Source organism: Xiphophorus hellerii, chromosome 3 (genome assembly GCF_003331165.1).
Source record: "Xiphophorus hellerii strain 12219 chromosome 3, Xiphophorus_hellerii-4.1, whole genome shotgun sequence".
Lineage (NCBI taxonomy): Eukaryota > Metazoa > Chordata > Actinopteri > Cyprinodontiformes > Poeciliidae > Xiphophorus > Xiphophorus hellerii.
In genome coordinates, this window is record NC_045674.1 from 8,150,558 (window position 1) to 8,169,510 (window position 18,953).

Here is an 18,953-nt window from a genome sequence, read left to right on the forward strand (position 1 = left end):
TGTTTTACATTGTAAATATATTTGAAAAGCTTGCCAGCGGGGCGGGCCCCGTGTGTCTTTCCGACCAATTACAGCGCGCAGGACCAGGTAGAGGGGGAAGCGGCTTGCGGATGAGTGAGGGCTGGGGCTTAAAAATATTGGCTAAAGGAAATAGGAGGGAAATCGGTCGGGAAAGTGTTGCATCCTTTAAAAACAATTAGCTCAAATGTAATTAATTATCGAGTCTTTTTTTCTTTTCTTTTTGATGCAAATAAATTATTTGCTGATTAATTTCTATGGACAGAAACGTAAAAACTACCAAAATACAACTAGGTTTAAATTATTTCTGGAAGTCTGGGGCTGATTGAAAATATTTTATGAATGGGCTACAGATTAGGAAACATGTATTTATGCATTTTGCATAATTTGCATAAATTGGTAATTATAAATCTGAGTGAACAAAGATTACATGTGGGAGTCCTCATGGCTGTGTTCTTGGGTCACTGTTAAGTTATATGCCTCAGATTATTTGACAGATCTCTTACAAATCAGACAGTATGCTGTTGACACATAGCTATATTTCTGTATCACCCTGTGACCACTGTCCCTTACAGTGACTGAATGTGCCAAACTGATGTTATGGATTGTGTATCAATAACATTTCCCCAAGGAATGTTTCTCTAACTTAATGCGGTTGTTTAGATAGAAGTGGTAGAAGCACTTTCTGCAGCCGACCTCATATCCAATTGAATGAAACCGTGAGAGATGGCAATTATCACATGTTCATCTGCACTAAGGTAACTGGTAGTAAACATCACATGTTTTGTCAAAACAACACTTATTGATAGTCAAATCAAATAATAAATGAAGGAAGTCATGTTTGATTTTATGTGTAAATTCCAATGATAGCTCTATGGCACCATGAAAACATACTTGAAGTAACTGTGGTATTTCCATTTAAGCACCTTTTTATGCTATTGTTTATTTTTAAGTATTTTCCTGCAGGGAGATTTTCTCAAGCTGGTGTTATTTAAGTCATTACTCACCTGTTTTGTACGTGCAAAATGCGTCCGACACAGCGTTCACGCTAACATCCAATGAGACTTTGTGCCCCTCATTAATCCTCTGGCAGCGAAAGACTTGGGCTTTAACGTTGATTTCTCCATTGTTTCCAGCAAATAACCTTAAAGATCTGATTTTCTTGCCTGTTGTCAGTGTTGGCTGATAAAGCAAATATGATTTCAGGTAAGGCACTGAGTTCCATTACCTCTCCCGTTATAATGCTGTTTGTTTATTGGAGGTTTCCTCTACTTCCGCATAAGGGCGGAGCCGGTGTTCTGTTTATCTGTGCTACCCGTAAATCCGTCCTAACTTGTGGTAATGCGCATGCGCACCAGAACACCGGCGTCAGGTCAATACAGCCCTGCTTCTTGGCTTATTTACGGACTCACACCAGAATTACTATTGCTAAATCAGCCTGTTTAAAAAATGTCAGAATAAACGGTTCACTGTCAAAATAGGACCCAGTAAAACTAGCGTATGCTTTTATTTGTAGTTATTATAATGCTGTGTAAAGTCCAAAAGGCCAGTGGATGCCTGGTGAAGGTCAGTTAACATTCACCGGTTTATTTTATTATGTCTTAACTATTTTGTTGTTTCATTTTCACCATTTCATTAGTTACATTGCTGCTTAAAGCTATCTATCCTTTTTGTATGCAATCTGCCTGTGATCATTAATTTTTCTGAAAACTATGTTGAATTATCCTGTGTGTGAATTTTGCCATAGAAATAAATTTGCCTCGCCTGAGGTGATAAATGAATAGTGAATGGAATTGGCTGCATGGCATTATTTGCTGGGCTTGATAGCTACATTGCACTTCACATTAGTTTTTAAACAGAAAGCAGTCAAGATAAGAGGAGCTATCTTTAATTATGCATTCACATGCAACTAAGGGAAAAAAAGTCTCTTCTTTGATCTGTCAGAAAAATAACATATTTTTGTGGTGGCGATAGGATGTTGTTGAATTTGGGGTCTGCAGGCCATCAGGCGACCGAAGCATTCGCAAAGCTTGCGTATGCATTGACCCGACCCTTCATAAATGCCATGCTGAGTAGATTCTCTATTTTTATCAATGTGGAAAGCTCTCCACTGTTTGCCAGACTTAACTTTACAAGAAATTACTTTTGTTTTTTTAGTGATCAAATCATGTTGACTCTATCCCTTTAGTTAATCTTGCTGCATTTTTTTATTTATTAAAAAGACATTCAATTTAAATAACTGACTTTTGTTCCAAACAAGGACTCATAAATGCAATCTGTGCTTTGAGTGATCTCAGTTTATTTGGCTGAATCTTTGCAAACAATGAATGCAATGGTCTGAAAACAAAACTTTTGCTCCAAGGAGCAAAAGTCTGGTTATCTGCAGTTTTTCTGGTTATTAGGTCCTGTTAAAGGGACTCTTTAAGTTTACCCGTATGCCACACTTCGCCCATAATTGTGTTTTCCAGTCAGAGACTTGCTCCATTATGAAAATTGTTTCTCTTTCCTCATCTCTGACTCTCCCCTCCCCTAATCTTGTCAAAGGACCATGTACTTGTGAGCCTGTGAGGCTTGAGTCATCCATTTTTTCTCAACTGTATCTTTTTCGCCCCCCGCAGGTAAAAGCTGGAATGACATGTCATATGTCTTAAAATCTGCCTTGGCCTCTCATCTGTCATAAACCCTCCAGACATTTTTTTCGTTTTTGGCTCAAGTAGACTGAATTTCCTTTAGGCCGTAACACATCAAAGTGGTATATTGATATTAATATTAATATTTTTACCCCTGACTTTCATAAAGTTGCTCTCAATTTTCATATCTTACCTCTCCTGACAGATATGCCAGAGAGCCTTAAAGTCTCAGTTTCATGCTCTTCCCACTTAGCACTTTAATTTTTTTCGACACATTTTAACTCAGTTGTTTTGGCAAATGATAATTTCTGCCCCACTCATTCCCTGATTTCTAACTCGTCCAATTTTTCCTTGTCAACCATTTTCCAGAGTGTTTGGTCCCAGGTTGGCAGGGAAACAGTGGCAAGCAGCTCCCATTCCTGCACCAGATGGGGTATTGTCAGGGAGTAATGAGGGGAAAACACCTGCTTCTCCCGTTAACTGCACTCCTTCATTTTCGGCCGTTTTCATTCAGCATATGCGGGATGCACGTACAAAACCAAGTTACCGTGACGAGAACAGCAGCAGTCAGTGACACATGGAAACAAAGTGCCTCAGCCACGTAAGTGTCATGTTTAGCTCCCTTGTACGCAAAGGTTTGTGCAAGATTATTATACCATACTAAAAATACAGAAGGGAAGAGAGCTGCCTGACTTTAAAGCTACAAATCTGAAACATCATGTTTACAAATACGTCCCAATTACTTAGAATTTCAACAAAAGTTAATTTGTCAATTTCAATTTAAAACAATTTTTAAAATTGCATGCATGAACAGTGATATAATGCAATGTATTTGACTGCAGCTTGCAGCTTATGAAAACCCCAAATTCACTCTTGCAGATTTTTAAAAAATATTAGTGTAAAGTTCAGTGGAAGGAAGAAGTGTGATAGAGCATTGAGAAAAGGTCAGGATGCACAGAATTTGACTTGTTTAAAGTCCAGTGTGAATTTTTCATGGTCAGTGATGATTTTGAGAGCCATGCCATGTTCTTGGGGTTTATCAAGTCAAAAGTTAGAGTAGCCATCAAATGGTAAATTACAGAACAACTCATGCTTCCATTTGTTGATGGAGTTTACGGAGATGCTGATCTCATTTACCAGCAGGTCTTGGCACATGCATATGCTGTCAAAACCACCAAGTGTTAGTACTTGCACCAGCAGTTACTTTGACAAGAAAAATATATCTTAACTTGATTTTTTTTTACCCCCAGTAAATAAATGCACTTAAATAGGTTGAATTCTATTATCAGTGTGAGATTGTACTACATATATAAAAGGTCAATTTATTTAAGGCTTTTACAAATCTTTAACAGAGGTTCCAGTCAACACTGAAAAAAATAGAAATTGAGCTGTTTTGTATTCTCTGCACTGGCCTTGCCTCCATCCGAGATGTTGTCCAGTGGTTCAGCCATGGGGCACTGGAGAGGTCAAAAAGTTATTGTAGAATACTGTTTTCCTTCCCTCCCAATCAGACCCTTGCACCTTAGGGTCAGCTCTTCTGTGTCAAAGTCCTGATAACATTGTCGTTTGAGCCTATTCAGTTGAAGCCTCAGAAAAAAAAGACAACTTAAAAGCACTCAGGGTTTCACTCATGACTGACTCAAAGGCCAAAACAACCTGGTGCTCACTGGCATTTAACATGCAGAAAGGCATTTTGAGTTTCTCCTTGTTTTGTTTAAGGGCCTTCTTATTTTTGTCTCTCAAGCAAGGCCTGACCTGAGCCATAAAGTAAGCAGGATCTTACTTTGTGACTAGAAATGTGGAGAAAGTCTGTAAAAGTCTCAACAAAGGATAGCTGCAGCAGCTGTACAGGGGGGCTTGAATAATCAGTTTAATAACATTATCCAGGGCTGTGCTCTGTGGCGCATGGAACAGTTAATGGAGTGTCATTGTTAAACCGCTGCTTTGCCCATTATTAACAACGGCCTACGGTCAACCACACAGCCATAATAAAACCGCATAAAATCCGACATAACTTCAACGGACAGGCATAATGAAATTCTCAGCAATATGAGCACAGTTGTGGTAATAAGGAATGGTTGTGCAGTGCAGTGTTAAGGGTTACAAAGCAACAGAGGAGAAAATTAAAAAGATGAAGTTGTTGTGTTGTATACGATGGTTATATTTTAGAAAGCCATAGAAGGCTAAATTTAGTCAAGTCGAAGCAGAAGTAGCAGCAGCTTTTGTAAAAGATGGGGAAAGTTTCAAGGTTACCTGACCCTACGGTGATTCTTATTTTCTGTACTGAAAATACAATTCTTGTCAAGCTCACTATGCTTGTTAAGGGTTGGGGGGAACAATAGTGGATAACTTTAAGTAAAGATCATTCCCTAAGAGTAAAACCTCGCAGACTGCAGAGGAAGGTCAGTAAACAGGTTGATGCAAACCTAGGAAGACAGAGGATCGAGAAGATGTGCAGCCAAGCGAGTGTGCATGTCCGGCCTTCGCCACATTGTCAATACTCCCCAGACCTTTTTTTATACCTCTAAAATGAAACAAAATCAATGACACATTGGAGGTGGGTAAATAATATTTTTAAAAGCCATTTAATGTCAAAGAAATCCAAAAGTGCAGTATTAGAAGTGGAAAGTGCTTGAGTGCTGCCACAGTAAAGAGATTATAATAACCTTTCCCAAGTACTTTATGATAGTTCCTCTTTTGGGAACAGAAACAAATCAACACTCTAAACCATTCTCTTATCATCTAAATAGTTCATTTATGATAAACAGCTGAGCAATTATGCTTGCACCTGAAAGGAAGGAATTGTGCAAGGAGTTTTTGCAGCTCTTTAGCAGAAGAATCTTCATCTTGATTTTTGCAAAGGTGGAGCTTACAATTTTCCCCACTGCAGAGTAAATGAAAAGAAAATTGCCAAACGGTTCTGTTCGAGATACATAACTGCACTCTGCACTCAGAAGCAAAGCTGCAACGGCATCACTAAAGCAATCATTTGCCCCTCAGTATGTTTCATTATTTATTTTTTACACCCGGCTTGTTACTGATTTCGATTTTTTTCTCCACAGTCTTCCAATATCCCCATTTACCTCACCCTATTCACTTCCCCCTCTGGCACCCCCCTTGTGGCTGCCCATTCCATCTTCCTCTTCTCTTGCTCCGACTTTCTCATCCCGCAGCCCCGCCTGAGCATTCACACCAGCGGCTGTTTGTCTGCGCTGGTGGAGGGAAGGGACTCCACACTTGATTTGTAGATAGGCTTTTTCTGAGAGTGGTCATCACTGCAGAGAGGAAGACAGGGAAAGACGGAGAAGAACGATTATCAGTGGATCGATCTCGCAGCAGGCACTCAAAAAGTATAAGTGAGGAAATTATAGGCTGTAACAAAGCGCTGGAGGCACACATGGCTGTAGATATGAAAGTCAATTATCCGTTTCTGTGCTGTCTGAGTGTCTTTGCACACACCTACTTGTATACTCACAAGAAACACTCACGGAAGACAGTCAAGGAAAACATCTGCATGAAGGATAAAACTTTAGTTCATGCAGTAAGAGAAAAAGTGTTCACATTACATTTTTATGGTTTTGGAAAGCAAAGATAACAGCAGGATTATACAGAAATATGTGAAAGGTCATGGATGAGGTCAAGTGGGTCACAATTGCTGAGTTTAGCAAGCAACCTTCAGTTTGCCGTGCTAATTGTATTATTTTGAAAAAATTAACTGAGTTACCAAAAATATCCTCATTAAACTAATACTCTCCTATCAATGGCTGTTATATGATGTTCTAAATTGTTGGAAAGTTACCTGCAGCTGCTTTTCACCTTAATAAATAAAATACCAGATTATGAAGGTTGCATTTTTTCCATTTGCAGTAACATTATTATACCTACATCTGAATGTTTCCTGACATGAAAAAAAGCAACCTTAATCTTTATCCAAAACAAGAATCTCTTTTACATTGCATGCTACATTAATTTTTCTATTTCAAGTGAAGGTGTGTTTGTTTCAGGCTTCAGTATAATTTGTAGAAACTTTGTTCCCTCTTTACATTGACTAAATGCTTCAAAATCCAAAGTGAAGAACGTCCAGGTAACAACAGAGAACAACATCACTGTCATGCAGGGCTGTCCCCTCCGTTCTATTGTGTCTCTAAGCCAGAGAGACAGACATATGTCTCCCATAAGACAGCGGGATGCATCAGATCCAAAAAGGAACTTTGTTCTGAACAGACATTGATGTGATTGATGGTGGATTCTCTGATGGACTGTAACCTTCTCCCATTTCCCATTTTATATCCCCTTCTTAGGCAGACATAGGTCTTAAAGGTCCTATTCAAAGCATCAAACGTGTTCTTCTTTTTGACATTTAAGAATCAACCAGAGGTGTGATAAAATCTGAGTTTAATCAGTTTAATTCTTATAGAAAAGAGTGCTTGCCTTCAGATTAACTCTGTTCCCACAAAATGCACAATACAATTATTAGACATGTCGTTTTTCTCTGTAATCTTTTGCAAGGCGTAGGATTTTCCAATAAGATTCTTTCCATAAATATTAGACATATTAAGAAATTACTCCTTCTTACTTGAAACCATGAAGAACTCAATAGGAAGGTGTAAGCTTTAGATGAAATTCATTTCTTTATAACTTATAAGATGGATTTTGTATTAAGAATTCATGAGGCTGGCTGGTTAACCAATATTAAAGCTAAAGTAGCTGAGAGTCTCTACATGTGATTGATTCTTAATATTCAGTCTGTGTTGTGCTGGCTGGCTCACACATAGCCGACATCATACGGCAGGTTCAAATAAAGGTGCAGACACCAAACAGAAACTCTGGACATGAAATAGCCTTTGTTCTGCCACATGACAAAATGAAATATTGCAGCCTTAGTTATAATAAAGGCAAACTGCAAAGAGGGAGATCCAAGTAGTGGATAAAAGGGAAGCAATTTTGAGTAAATAAACACACGCATTCACCTCTATTCAAAGACATATTAGCCATCACTTTTTGAAACATGATTTAAGATCCTATTAACCAAAGTGATTTCAAAGCGGTGGCTCAGTAAGTGTTCCTGTGAAAAAGAGTAGACAGCAGCTGAACAAATCACCTTCCTCTCTGGCTTTGTTTATATGGTCAGAATCTAGTTCTTCCACAAATAAACTAATCTGGGCATGTTAAAGAGAGAGAGCGGCTGAATACATGCACACAAAAAAACTGCATGATTATTTCATAATACAGTGTTTGTGATGTTTGAACAGGAGTTGGGGACTTTCAGGAAAAAAAATTGGAGGAAAAATGGTCATTCCCCAAAATATGATCCTGCAAGGATTCAACACCTAAAATGGGTGTATAGTGCACAACTGATTCCAGTTTGTCTAATCTGTCAATGCTTACTTGAACAATTCAGTTTTTTTATGTCCAGGGATTACATTAAACTGCTAACTCTTCTGTAAAAGTTTTGTTTAAGTTAAATGTAATAAACACTGGCCATGACATTAAAAATGTCTGGCAAGTTGTTTTGGAAAGGTGGCATCTTAAAATCACAGGTAAAATGAAGGAATTGCAAAATGATTCCAATTTCGGCATCAAAATGTATTCTTATCTCAAAACAAAGGGTTTGAGGGAACATGCTGTTTATTGTTCCAGTTATTAAAATATGTAACTTTAATATTTTTTTATTTATTTACATATTTCATAAATCTGTCACCATGACATGACAGTATAACATGTCACAAGCGAAATTGACACTTCTAAGACCCTCCCCCTAGCTCTGATTGGTTGTTTCTGACTGGGAGCAGCTGACTTATTTCTGACTTGGCAGGAAAATTAATCTGAATTGTGTTATTTAAAACCAGAGGCTTTTAGATTATGTGAAGACGCCTGTTTGGAAAATAAAAAGGCACAAAAATTCCAACAACGGTTCCTTACATGGGGCCCTTGCTGCTCCTGATCCGCTTGGCCCTGCGGCACAGGAACACACTCACAGAGAGGATGAACACGACCAGAGACGCTGCAGCCGCGGAGGTCATCAACCAGAGTCGCCCATTAGTAGTCTCATACCAGGCAGCATCCTCTGTGGGACAGACATGAAGGGAAACGTGCATGACACAGAATCTAAAATCAGCACACCTCATAATGCCTCGAGGCAAAAAGTATCTCCAGGCAACTTCCTGCTTGAATACATGAGAGACCATGCCAGGTATTCACACAAGTCATCACACTGACCTGTACAAAGTCTGCTTGTTAGAATTTCTAAAAAATCGGAGATTATACCCTGGATGTTCCAGGATTTCCAGGTCACATATAAAGTCAAAATAATTGCCTTTTCTGAACCCAGTCTTTGCAGTTTTGGACAAAACAAACAAATGCCGAAAAAAATGCAAGAAAAAATCCTTTGTCTTCTTAAATACAGTGTGTTAAGAGGATTGCTGTGTAGTCACATGGAGAATGTTTGCCTAAGGTTTGTGCAGCTGATGTAGTGAACTCCTTCAAAGGAACCATAGAGGTATGTGGTGAAGTCTCACCAAGACATCAGGGAGGACCACATAAAATTCCAATATGCAGAGATGAGTTTAATAATTACTCCAAAGAAATAACCAGACTTACAAAGGAGCACCAATGACTCATGACAGTGGTGTTCATTAATCCAAACTGGAACACACTAGTTTAACCCCAGTGGTTTAATAAATTCTATTGGTTGTAAATTCTAAAACTGCAGTAAATTAATAATTATCAACAGACAGATCAGTGATAACAATGATGAAGACAAATGGAGTCTGGTTTTAGATTAGATATATTGTTGCAAATAAAATTATTGCCTGGTTTCAAGCAAAGAAAGACTATCAGTAATAAAATAAAGAGAAATTAGACAGAAATATGTATGTCATCTAAATGGAATACGTAATAATGTACGCTCTGTCTATTTACATCTGTAATGACTGAGAAATCAACTCAGAACATCTTAATTAATTGGAATATCACCAAAAAGCTAATTTCATTCATTAATTTTATTCAAAAAGTGAAAGTCTTGATATATTATATAGATTCATTACACACAGACTGATATTGTGCTAATGAAAACTCAAGATTCAGTATCTCAGATGATTATAAAACTTACATAATGCCAATAAAAATTATTTTTAATACAGAAGTCACAGCCTTATGAAATGTATGTTCATGTACTGTATAATATGCAGTCATTAATTTGATGGGGCTAGCTTTGCATGAATTACTACATCAATGAGGCAAAAGCCTATAACTCTGCTGAGGTGTCAAGGAAGCCATGCAGCTTTACATTGTTGTCTTTTTAATCTTTTTCCTTTAACCATACTCAATAGAGTCACTGATTATTATTCTGATTATTATTCCATGTCTGTATGGGGAAACTCGTGAAACCCTGACTCCAGCCACAGACCACACTTTATGAATCTCTCCCAACCTTCTGAATGGGCTATGCTGCACAGTCCTCGCAAGGCTGCAGTTATCCCAATAGATTGTTCATCTTTTTCTATTATTTTTCCTTCCACTCAACTTGCCACTTGTATACTTTGATAAAGCCCCCTGTGACCATAATCCTTCTTTAGCAATGGCCTTTGGTGGCTTACCCTCCTTGTGGAAGGTGACAGTCTCAAATCATAATTTTTTCTACAATAATGGAAATAGTATTTCTCTTTACTGTGTAGATTACTGTGTCTTTACTGTGTAGTTAACATTAGATTTCTTAATTAAAACATTTTATTGGTTGTATGTAATATTTTGCTCTTATTTAAAAACTTTGAATATATTTTGAATATTCATTTTTGTGAATTACTAACTATTCACTTCATGTTTATATTTGAATCTATTCATATGCACCTGTAAACTGCAGAATAAAATCAACTGATTTGAGCATTTAATGAATTTGGCCTAATAATAATAACTGCTTCCTTTAAAAATTTTAAAATTTTCACACTTTTGATTTTATGCAGTTTATTACAGCATTTATTAGATGTAGAGTATATTCTGTCATCATCTGTGATCATCTCATATGGCATTTTACATACAGTTTTATTTCTCACACATGCTATGTGGGGAGTTTTGGTAAACATCTTTACCTCTGGAAGTTCTGAGGAGCATCACATCCTTTTTCTTCTGCCTCAATATGAAAGCCTAACTTTCCTTTGGTTCCCATAAATTTATGGACATGAAACAGAAAACATTTTTGTACCTGTCTCATGATGTAAGAACATCCGCATGAGCTGACCTTTACTGTGACATTTAAGTGGCTGATAGAAGAACCAATAGATTAGCACAGATTTCTGTTGAGAAATGAATTCCCCATGCAGTTGTGAAGAAAAGCCCAGTCTTTCTTCAGAAAGAGGAAGAGGTGAAAATACTTTTAGGACTTGGCTAGGATGACGACGAGGAACGATCACCCAACTTACCGGGAAGCAGGGTGATGCTGATGGTTCGCTTCTTGGTGAGGGACTTCACTGAAGGATGTGTAGCCATGCAGGTGTACTGTCCTTCATCCATTTCACTCACCTTCTTCAGTGTGAGTGTAGAGGAAGGCAGAATCCAGTCATTACCCTGCAAGAAAGGGAAAGAAAAGAGGTTTTAAGAAAGGGAGTGTTTTATTGGTCAGGTTGTTTTCAGCCCTGCAAGAATACAAATTAAGAGCAATTGATGCTCCATGACAAAGGAGAGAAATAAGGAAGAAACGCAGGGATGTCAAACACAAGCAGTGAGAAAAATATGAGGGAAAACAGGTGGTAATGGAAAACAGAGTAGTTATTTTTGGTGTTCTGCAGAGGGATGAGCAGTGGGACATAGTAAATTAGAGCAAGACAAAAGAAATATTGAGACTCTGATGGAGACAGAGATACAACAAAGTTCTACTGGTGTGAGTTTTTCAGAGAGCTGTCCCAAAAGTCTTAAATGAACTCTATTTACCTGAGCAGTAATCCCAATGAGCGAACTTACATCGACACAAGTCAATAACCCAAATAACAGCATCATCCACGAAGAATGATGCTGCAAGAGCTCACTGTTAACACAACACATAATGAGATGGCAGGGGAGCGGCATGAATTGTCGACACAGATATAGCAGCACTATTATGAGGTAGAGCCTAACCTGGGGGGGAACAAATAATAGGCCAAACACAAGGATTGGAAGAACAATGAATGAGGAAGAGGGGGGTAAAAAAAAAAAGAAACAACAAAGAAAAAACATTATACCATGCAAATGACTTGGCTCTTGGGAGCTACAGTTCCTGCCAAGAAAGTCCATTTCAGTTTGAATGGATCTGAATTAAGAGGATTTCCCATAAAGGCCAGGTCTGGCCAAAGAAGCATTTTGTATGCAAATCCACTGGCGCCCAAAAGCAGCATGTCGTTCCTGCCTCTGTCCTGCTGTCATTTCTGGGGGCCAAAGCGCACACACCGGCTGTCTGTCAAACTGGGACTCTTTCTGCCTAACATCCCTCTTGTCAAAGACATAGAGGGGTTTTTATGCACGTTTACAGAACAATTACCTCTAATCACGTGTGAATAGAGACACTTCTATGACTCTATTTTATTTCTCTGAATGTGACTTTTCTGAAAGTTCATATATACAAAACCAGCCTGTCTTTTCTAAGATTATTACTCGTCACTAAAAATGACAGCAGAGCATTGTTGGCAGATAATGACAAAAACCTTAAAGCCCTATATGAGATTATGTAGAGGACAAACAGCATTAGCGCACTGACAAGTCCACTGAATTGGATTTGGACTTGTAAACCCATTTAAAACCTGGATTAGTGATGACCCTTTAACAAGCATTAACCCTGAGCCAACTTAGTGAGAATGAAAACAAAAATGAGGAAAGTGAGCAAACATATCTGCCCTTCCAGATATAACAAGATTTTGAGACATTTTTGCTAAGGTAGTGCAGTTTTTGACAGTGATGCAGGAATAACATAAAAAGTCCTTTGTACCAAAATAATTAGTTTCTCGAAAAAATAATAGGTTTATCTTTCATTGTCAGCAAGGGCTAACTTGTAGATCTTTTATGGGGTTTTTTATAAGAACATGTTTTAATTAATTATTAGAAATCACAGGAGCCATGTCAGAAACAAACCAAAAAATCCAAGGAAAACAAACCAGCAAGGAGACATGAGGAGAACAGGAGTTAGAATGAGGAAGTAATGGGAGGAACCACTGAGGAGTGACTGAGAAAGAGGTGCTAAGTACTGAAACAATGGACCTGGGCTGATTAGCTAACTGATTGCAGGTGTGAGAGGAAAGAGCAGAAGACAGACTGAAAAGAGGGAGAAAGAGAGAGAAAGTGGCACAGGGGTTCAGGGAGAGTACATAGGGGATTATGGAATAAATCTAACAGTAAAGCAAACTAAACATAATTAAACTAGAGTAACTAAAAATAACTAGAAACAAAAATAAACATAATAAACTGGCATCCCTAAGAAACAACTGAACTAAAGAAAAACAGGAACAAAAGAAGTTCACAATCAACTAGCATAACCACAAAATTCAGAAGATTGAGAAAGAAATTGTCACAAGGCGGGGACTGCAGCTAGAGTCAGAGCAAGCGTTATGAAATGTCATATTCCTTGTGCAAGTCAGCCCTGAAACAAAGATAAGATTACCAATGGCTAAGGAGTGGCTAAGACTTAACACACTGTCAAAAAGTACCAACAGTTGTTTTAATGTCTGTGGTATCACTATGCTTTGACTGGCCCATAAGCCCCATAGAGAATCTGTGGAACATCTTGAAGATGAAAATACGAGACACCAGACCCCAAAACGCAAAATCTCTCACTTATTTTTAGGCACCTGTACCTTTCAAACCCACCACATGTACTAGGTGTATCACCTGCCTACCTGTGTTCTTCAAAAATGTGATTAGTCAGAGAGATTCATCTTGTTCTACACGCCAATTGTCACTCTGGCATTTTAAAGCGAGACATCTTAATTTCCTTTCAGCAACACTTTCTTAGTTCAGTAGCCTAGCTGAATTATTCAATGCCAGTTAACCAAACACTACAAAAATAATTAGAAATCTATCCACATAATTGTTTTCAGGTTGACTGGTTCTTGTCTAGACCTCATTAAACTATTAATCCTCTGTAAGTGGGCAAGCTTGCAATTCCCAGCGAGAGGTGAGGCTAAGCCAACCAGTCACTTAAACACAGAACTCCTTTCGTTTAGAGGATAGAAAGAGAGAGAAAGACGGCACGTAAGGGGAGACTAAAGAGACTTGAGAAAGTCAGGGAGAGAAACAGAGATGTGCTGGAGGAGGAGAGACAATTAACAGAAGGCTTGCACAAAGCCAAGAGGGCGGCAGAGACCTGGTGAGGCTGGAAAGAGAAGAGGGTAGAAAGAAAATATAAAGAGGTCACATCCAGAGATGGGAGGAGGAGAGAGACTGACAAGTTTCCAAAAGTATAATGAGGACACCAGCACAGTGTGCATACCCGAGGTTTTCTCACCTCTTTCTGCCAGTAGTAGCTTGGCTCCTCTGACGAGCTCGCTGAGCACTTCAGTTCTACATCATCCCCGAGCCGCACCTTCAGGTCCTGCGGGACGCCCAGGTAGCTGGTGTAGCCTTCCATAGACACTGACAGTTCTCTCATATCTGGAAACAGTGCAGATGAGACAGAATGATAAGGCATTAATGAAGCAACTAATTCAATGCATGCTGAGGTAACCTGTCTGAGTATTTGGGAGGTGACTAAATGTATGTTGTCCGGACTAGCGTCTGGAAAAAGCTCAGATGTTTTAAGAATAGTTGTGACCATGTGGCCTCCAATGCCTCCAATAGATGCTGACTGTTACGAGTGATCAATAGTAACGATGATAGGCTTCATCTTATCAAAGTCTTTAGAGAGGCAGTGTTGTGAATAATGACTCATTTTCTCTTCCATTTCAATAGATGGCCCACGTCCATCCAGCTCTCTTGCCTCCTTCCATCCTATAGCTCATTCTAATCTTTTCCTCTTATTGATTCCTCCCATGAGGCTGCGGAGTCGATCAAACAGCATCAGGGTCGATATGATGGCCACTGAGAAGAGAGAGGACAAATCCTGGCCAGCTACACAAAAGATACTTAATTCAAGTCTCCCACATTGGTGTTGTAGTTTTAAACTGGAGCCTAACCAGTGCAGTGCCTCCCTGTTTGCATAGAGCATGAAATGAAAATTGCTCAACCTTTCTTGGGTAACAGCATTTGCATTAGATCTTTAGCATGTGCTGTTTTATGACTGCTGCAACCTCTAAAATACATATTTTCTGTTGCTCACTGAGAGGAATCCATTGTGTTTACCTCCTGCTAGTTGCAAACATGAGGGAATATGTTCCAGACACCTTCTGTTTAGCCATATAGCCAACAACTTATGTGTTAGGATGATATGTGTCCTTCTTTGTTAGAAATGGAACTCACAATTTGTCACATTTCCTGTTTTAAGAGTGAAACTTCAAGTTAATTTGCGTCACATAATAATTTGATCTTTATCTTACTTCTGTAAAACATTAATAACACCAACAGCTGAATTTGATTGTAAATGTCATTGAAGTGCACAGTTTAAGAAGACTGCATCTATAAGCCAAACCCTCCCATTGCAACCAAGAAACTCACACTGGACTTTGAAGGTCAGCGGCTCAGACGCATTGTCTGGAGCAGTTGTGTTTTCATTGTCTGACACACAACGGAAGGGCACCCCAGAGAACCTTGTTGGATAGGGAATATGAAGAAGTCCGCTTTTCTCCTCATCCTCGCCATAAAAATAATCCCCTCCGCAAAACCACCTGCCCATGCTGGCTCCCCAAACTTTACGCCACAAGTTCCTTGAGTACTGGTACTGAGAAAAGAAAAAAAACGAAAGAGACAAGAATGGTTTATCTTTCAGAATATCACAACATAATCAAACTGTCTGAAAAACAAACATCTATAAATAGTATGTGTAAATTCAGATATACTACAGTATTTACAGTGCCTTATAAATGGTCTTAACACTAGCAACCACAAACATTTATCAGCACATTTTACTTGGATGATGAAGCACTATGAACACAAATAAAAACAGTTTTGAAGTAGTAGAGATAGGTTTAAACCAATGTTAGGTCATAAAACATTGAACTTTGAATATATCACTGTTCTTTTTAAAAGGAAAGGGAAAGAGTATGGCAGAACTATAAACCTCTTCAGGCATTATATTTCACCATAGCTGACAGGCTGATTGACAGGGAGAGTATTACTAGTATTAACCAGAGAAGCAGCCAAAGGAGCTATGGAGGAGCTGCAAACATCAGCAACTCAGGGGAGAATCTATTGGTGGCACATTTGTTATGTGCTCCACAAATCTGGACTTTATGGAGGGTTAGAATCAAGAAGCTCTGTTTGTACCTTTGTCACAAACTACGGAGAAAACACAACAAACGTGGTAGGACATGCTCTGGTTAGTTGAGACCCAAATCAAACTATTTGACCAACATGTAAATTGCTTTGTCAAGCAGATTCTTGGTTGTTTTCAAACAATAATCTGTGGAAGCACTTGAATACTGATGGTCACAGATGTTCTAGAGTTCTAGTTATTTTGAATTGGACTGGGGAAACATGTCAGCCTTTATACCACAATGTCTCAGTGGTAAATGAATTTAAGAAGCCTATCTGCATACCAGATGAGTGAACAATCAAAATAAAACAGAGCAGAAAGAATATGACACTTTACTGTAAAATGAAAGTGATTGGCTTGAACTTTACTCCAGCTGGAAAATTCCCCAAACAAAGGGGAATACCTGAACATATACATATTAGACTGTCTGAAGTATCACTTCGTGTGACTGAGCTGAGTTCAGTGAACTTTTCAGTGGTGAACCATTGTACAAAAGCGGTCTGGAGAGCAAAACAATTCTTGAGTAACATTACTCAAGAATTGTAATTCTTGAGTAATTACAATTCTTTAAAGCCTTGGCTTTAAACTGAATTTGAATGTGGGACTCGCCCCCAGTTTACCCCGTCTAAATTATTCTTCATTTTAATTTGTCTTGGAAGGCAAAGTTTAGATGTTAGAAAATCACCACAGTAGAGGACATTCAGGTTCCAAGTTGTAAAATAGTGGAAATTGATCAAACCATCTGAAGTATTTATAAACAGTTTATACCTGCAGATTTCACTGTGTAATATATATATATATATATATATATATATATATATATATATATATACTGTATATATATATATATATCAAAGACTTTCTGAACTCTGAAGTTAAGGCTCCTCTGAAAATTCTAACTTCCTTAGTCACAATTTAATTTAATTTAATTTAATTTAATTGGTTTATTTGGTAGGGACAGACATACAGCGACATAGACAAACTGAACAAAACAGCAGTCCCATGTTTACATCATAGTGCAATAGCAACAGCTAATTCGCAGCACTTGTCCCTAGATGGGCTTTTTAAAAAAAATACCTCTAAAAGTTAAAGTAATAATCGAACAAACAGTGAAACAGTGAGACTTCAGGTAATGTTCTTGATGTATTTCCAACTGGGAAATATGAAAAAGCTGACTTCCTTGTATAAAAACAACACAAGATTATCATTGACTTGAGAAAACCAAGGAGGGAAGGACAAAGCAAAGCATTTTAGCAATTTCACCACAACAAAGAATGGAGAGTTGATCCATTTACAGTTACAGTGTTCATTCAGTTTCATTTCAAGCGCAAACACAAGTGACATAAATGGTTAAATTAGCATTGCTATATCATTTATTTAATATTTAAGTCCTCAGGATTTTTCCTTGCAGGAGTCCCTGAGCAATTGCAACATTTGACTACAGTAGTCCGACTCTGATTTTATGAGTTACTACATGTTTGAACAGTTTAAGCAACAGCTACGGATATTGCCTGTTACAGCAACTGCAAGGTCCAGTTTTTTCCTTTAGCCTTTGGCAAACACCCTAAGGTCATATTATATCCACCCACTCACATAACATCCACAACTCACCGGAGGAAGGTACTCAAAGTGAACCTGGCTGACATTGAGGTCAGAGTCTGTGTACAGGCATTCCAGTGTGACTGACTCGCCCTCCAGAATCGGCTCAGTTGGGCCTTTGATGATCAAAGTTGCTGCATATGGACACAAATAACAGATATACAGGTTAATGATTTGGATGAATAAAAAGTATTGTTGACACAATGGGGATCCAATAACTTTGTGACTTTACATATTACCAATCTGCAATACATTGTTAAGATCTGTAGCACACTCCTTCTGAAACATGTATCTGTTGATGCTATGATCTGAAACCAGTTTGACCAGTTTTCTGTTACCATAAGCTCTAATGGCTTGACAATATTTTGCAAACTTTCCTGCCGTTATGAACTAAACATGACCTTCTGTGCGCATAAAACATTAAAGTATTCTGCTTCAATATTTCTAGGAACAAGTTTCTGTCTTTTTCTGAGAGACACAGGTGGGAAAACAAAGTGTTTCCTCAAGAGAAAGAATTACTTAGACAACAACAAATTGAGACCTTTATAAAGCTAAACAGACTATAAAATATGGGCTTTTTGAGTAATGAACTCAAAATATTGAGTAAAAAAAGAACACAATAAGCTCTTTTACAACAATTGTAAAACATTGAAACATAATAAACGTATTTACCATTAGTGCCATGAATCACGACCACCAATGCAACAAGTAGAAGGGCTTTCATGGCTGTAGGAAAAGGCTTTTCAGAGTTTGAGAAACAAATGTTGAGGTCCTGCGCAGCTACTAAACAGAATGAAAGTTTGCTTTGTATTAGTAGATCACAGAGTAGGCGTGGCTTTCTCTGTTTTTTTGCAGGAAGTGCGTTCGAAACAGTTTGAATTTTTAAAAGCCCTTATTCATTATTTTCGTTTTAAAAGCGAAAATAAATCGGGCTGAATAGGTAAAGTTTTACCTTTTCAGCCGAGACACAGCTTAATATGTCTTGGGGTTCATATTAAGCTGATGTGCGTTTACGCATGAATTGTTATGTGAAAAGTAGAGCAGCTGCCGCTGCTCCAATAATCTTCATTTATTCTCAGTGCGTCAGTTGTATCTAAACGGAACCGCGCCTACCACGTTTAGGTGTTTTTCTGTACCTTCACCAAAAATTGAAACTAACCCTCACATGCTTTGGTGGTTTTTAGGCGTGATATGTAACACCAAACAAGCCAACATTTTACGCTGCATTTATCTTGACCTTTTGGTCAAAGCAGAAGTTGAAATAAATGTTTTGTCTCGGTCACACACCATGAAGCAAACTGCGTCATCTAAGAGACTAGGAGTTTTTAAGATCAATAATT

General features: G+C 38.2%; 1 protein-coding gene across 1 annotated transcript; it reads right to left on the reverse strand.

The window, feature by feature from the left end:
* Positions 1–5,210: 5,210 nt before the first annotated feature.
* On the reverse strand, positions 5,211–18,440 carry LOC116716771 (uncharacterized). Its single transcript, XM_032557605.1, has 7 exons — positions 18,286–18,440; positions 17,626–17,747; positions 15,258–15,480; positions 14,113–14,258; positions 11,066–11,210; positions 8,571–8,715; positions 5,211–5,923 (listed from the first exon to the last, which is right to left on the reverse strand). Exons 1-7 carry the CDS (start codon positions 18,335–18,337, stop codon positions 5,836–5,838), a joined length of 921 nt encoding a protein of 306 aa, XP_032413496.1. The 5' UTR covers positions 18,338–18,440; the 3' UTR covers positions 5,211–5,835.
* Positions 18,441–18,953: the final 513 nt, after the last annotated feature.

Excerpts from the sequence above, each read along its gene's own strand:
- LOC116716771 (XM_032557605.1), bottom strand. The coding sequence starts at position 18,337 with ATGAAAGCCCTTCTACTTGTTGCATTGGTGGTCGTGATTCATGGCACT. Across the intron at positions 17,748-18,285 it reads CGTGATTCATGGCACTAATG|CAACTTTGATCATCAAAGGC; the intron begins GTAAATACGTTT and ends GTCCATATGCAG. Across the intron at positions 14,259-15,257 it reads GCTGACCTTCAAAGTCCAGT|ATATGAGAGAACTGTCAGTG; the intron begins GTGAGTTTCTTG and ends CACTGTTTCCAG.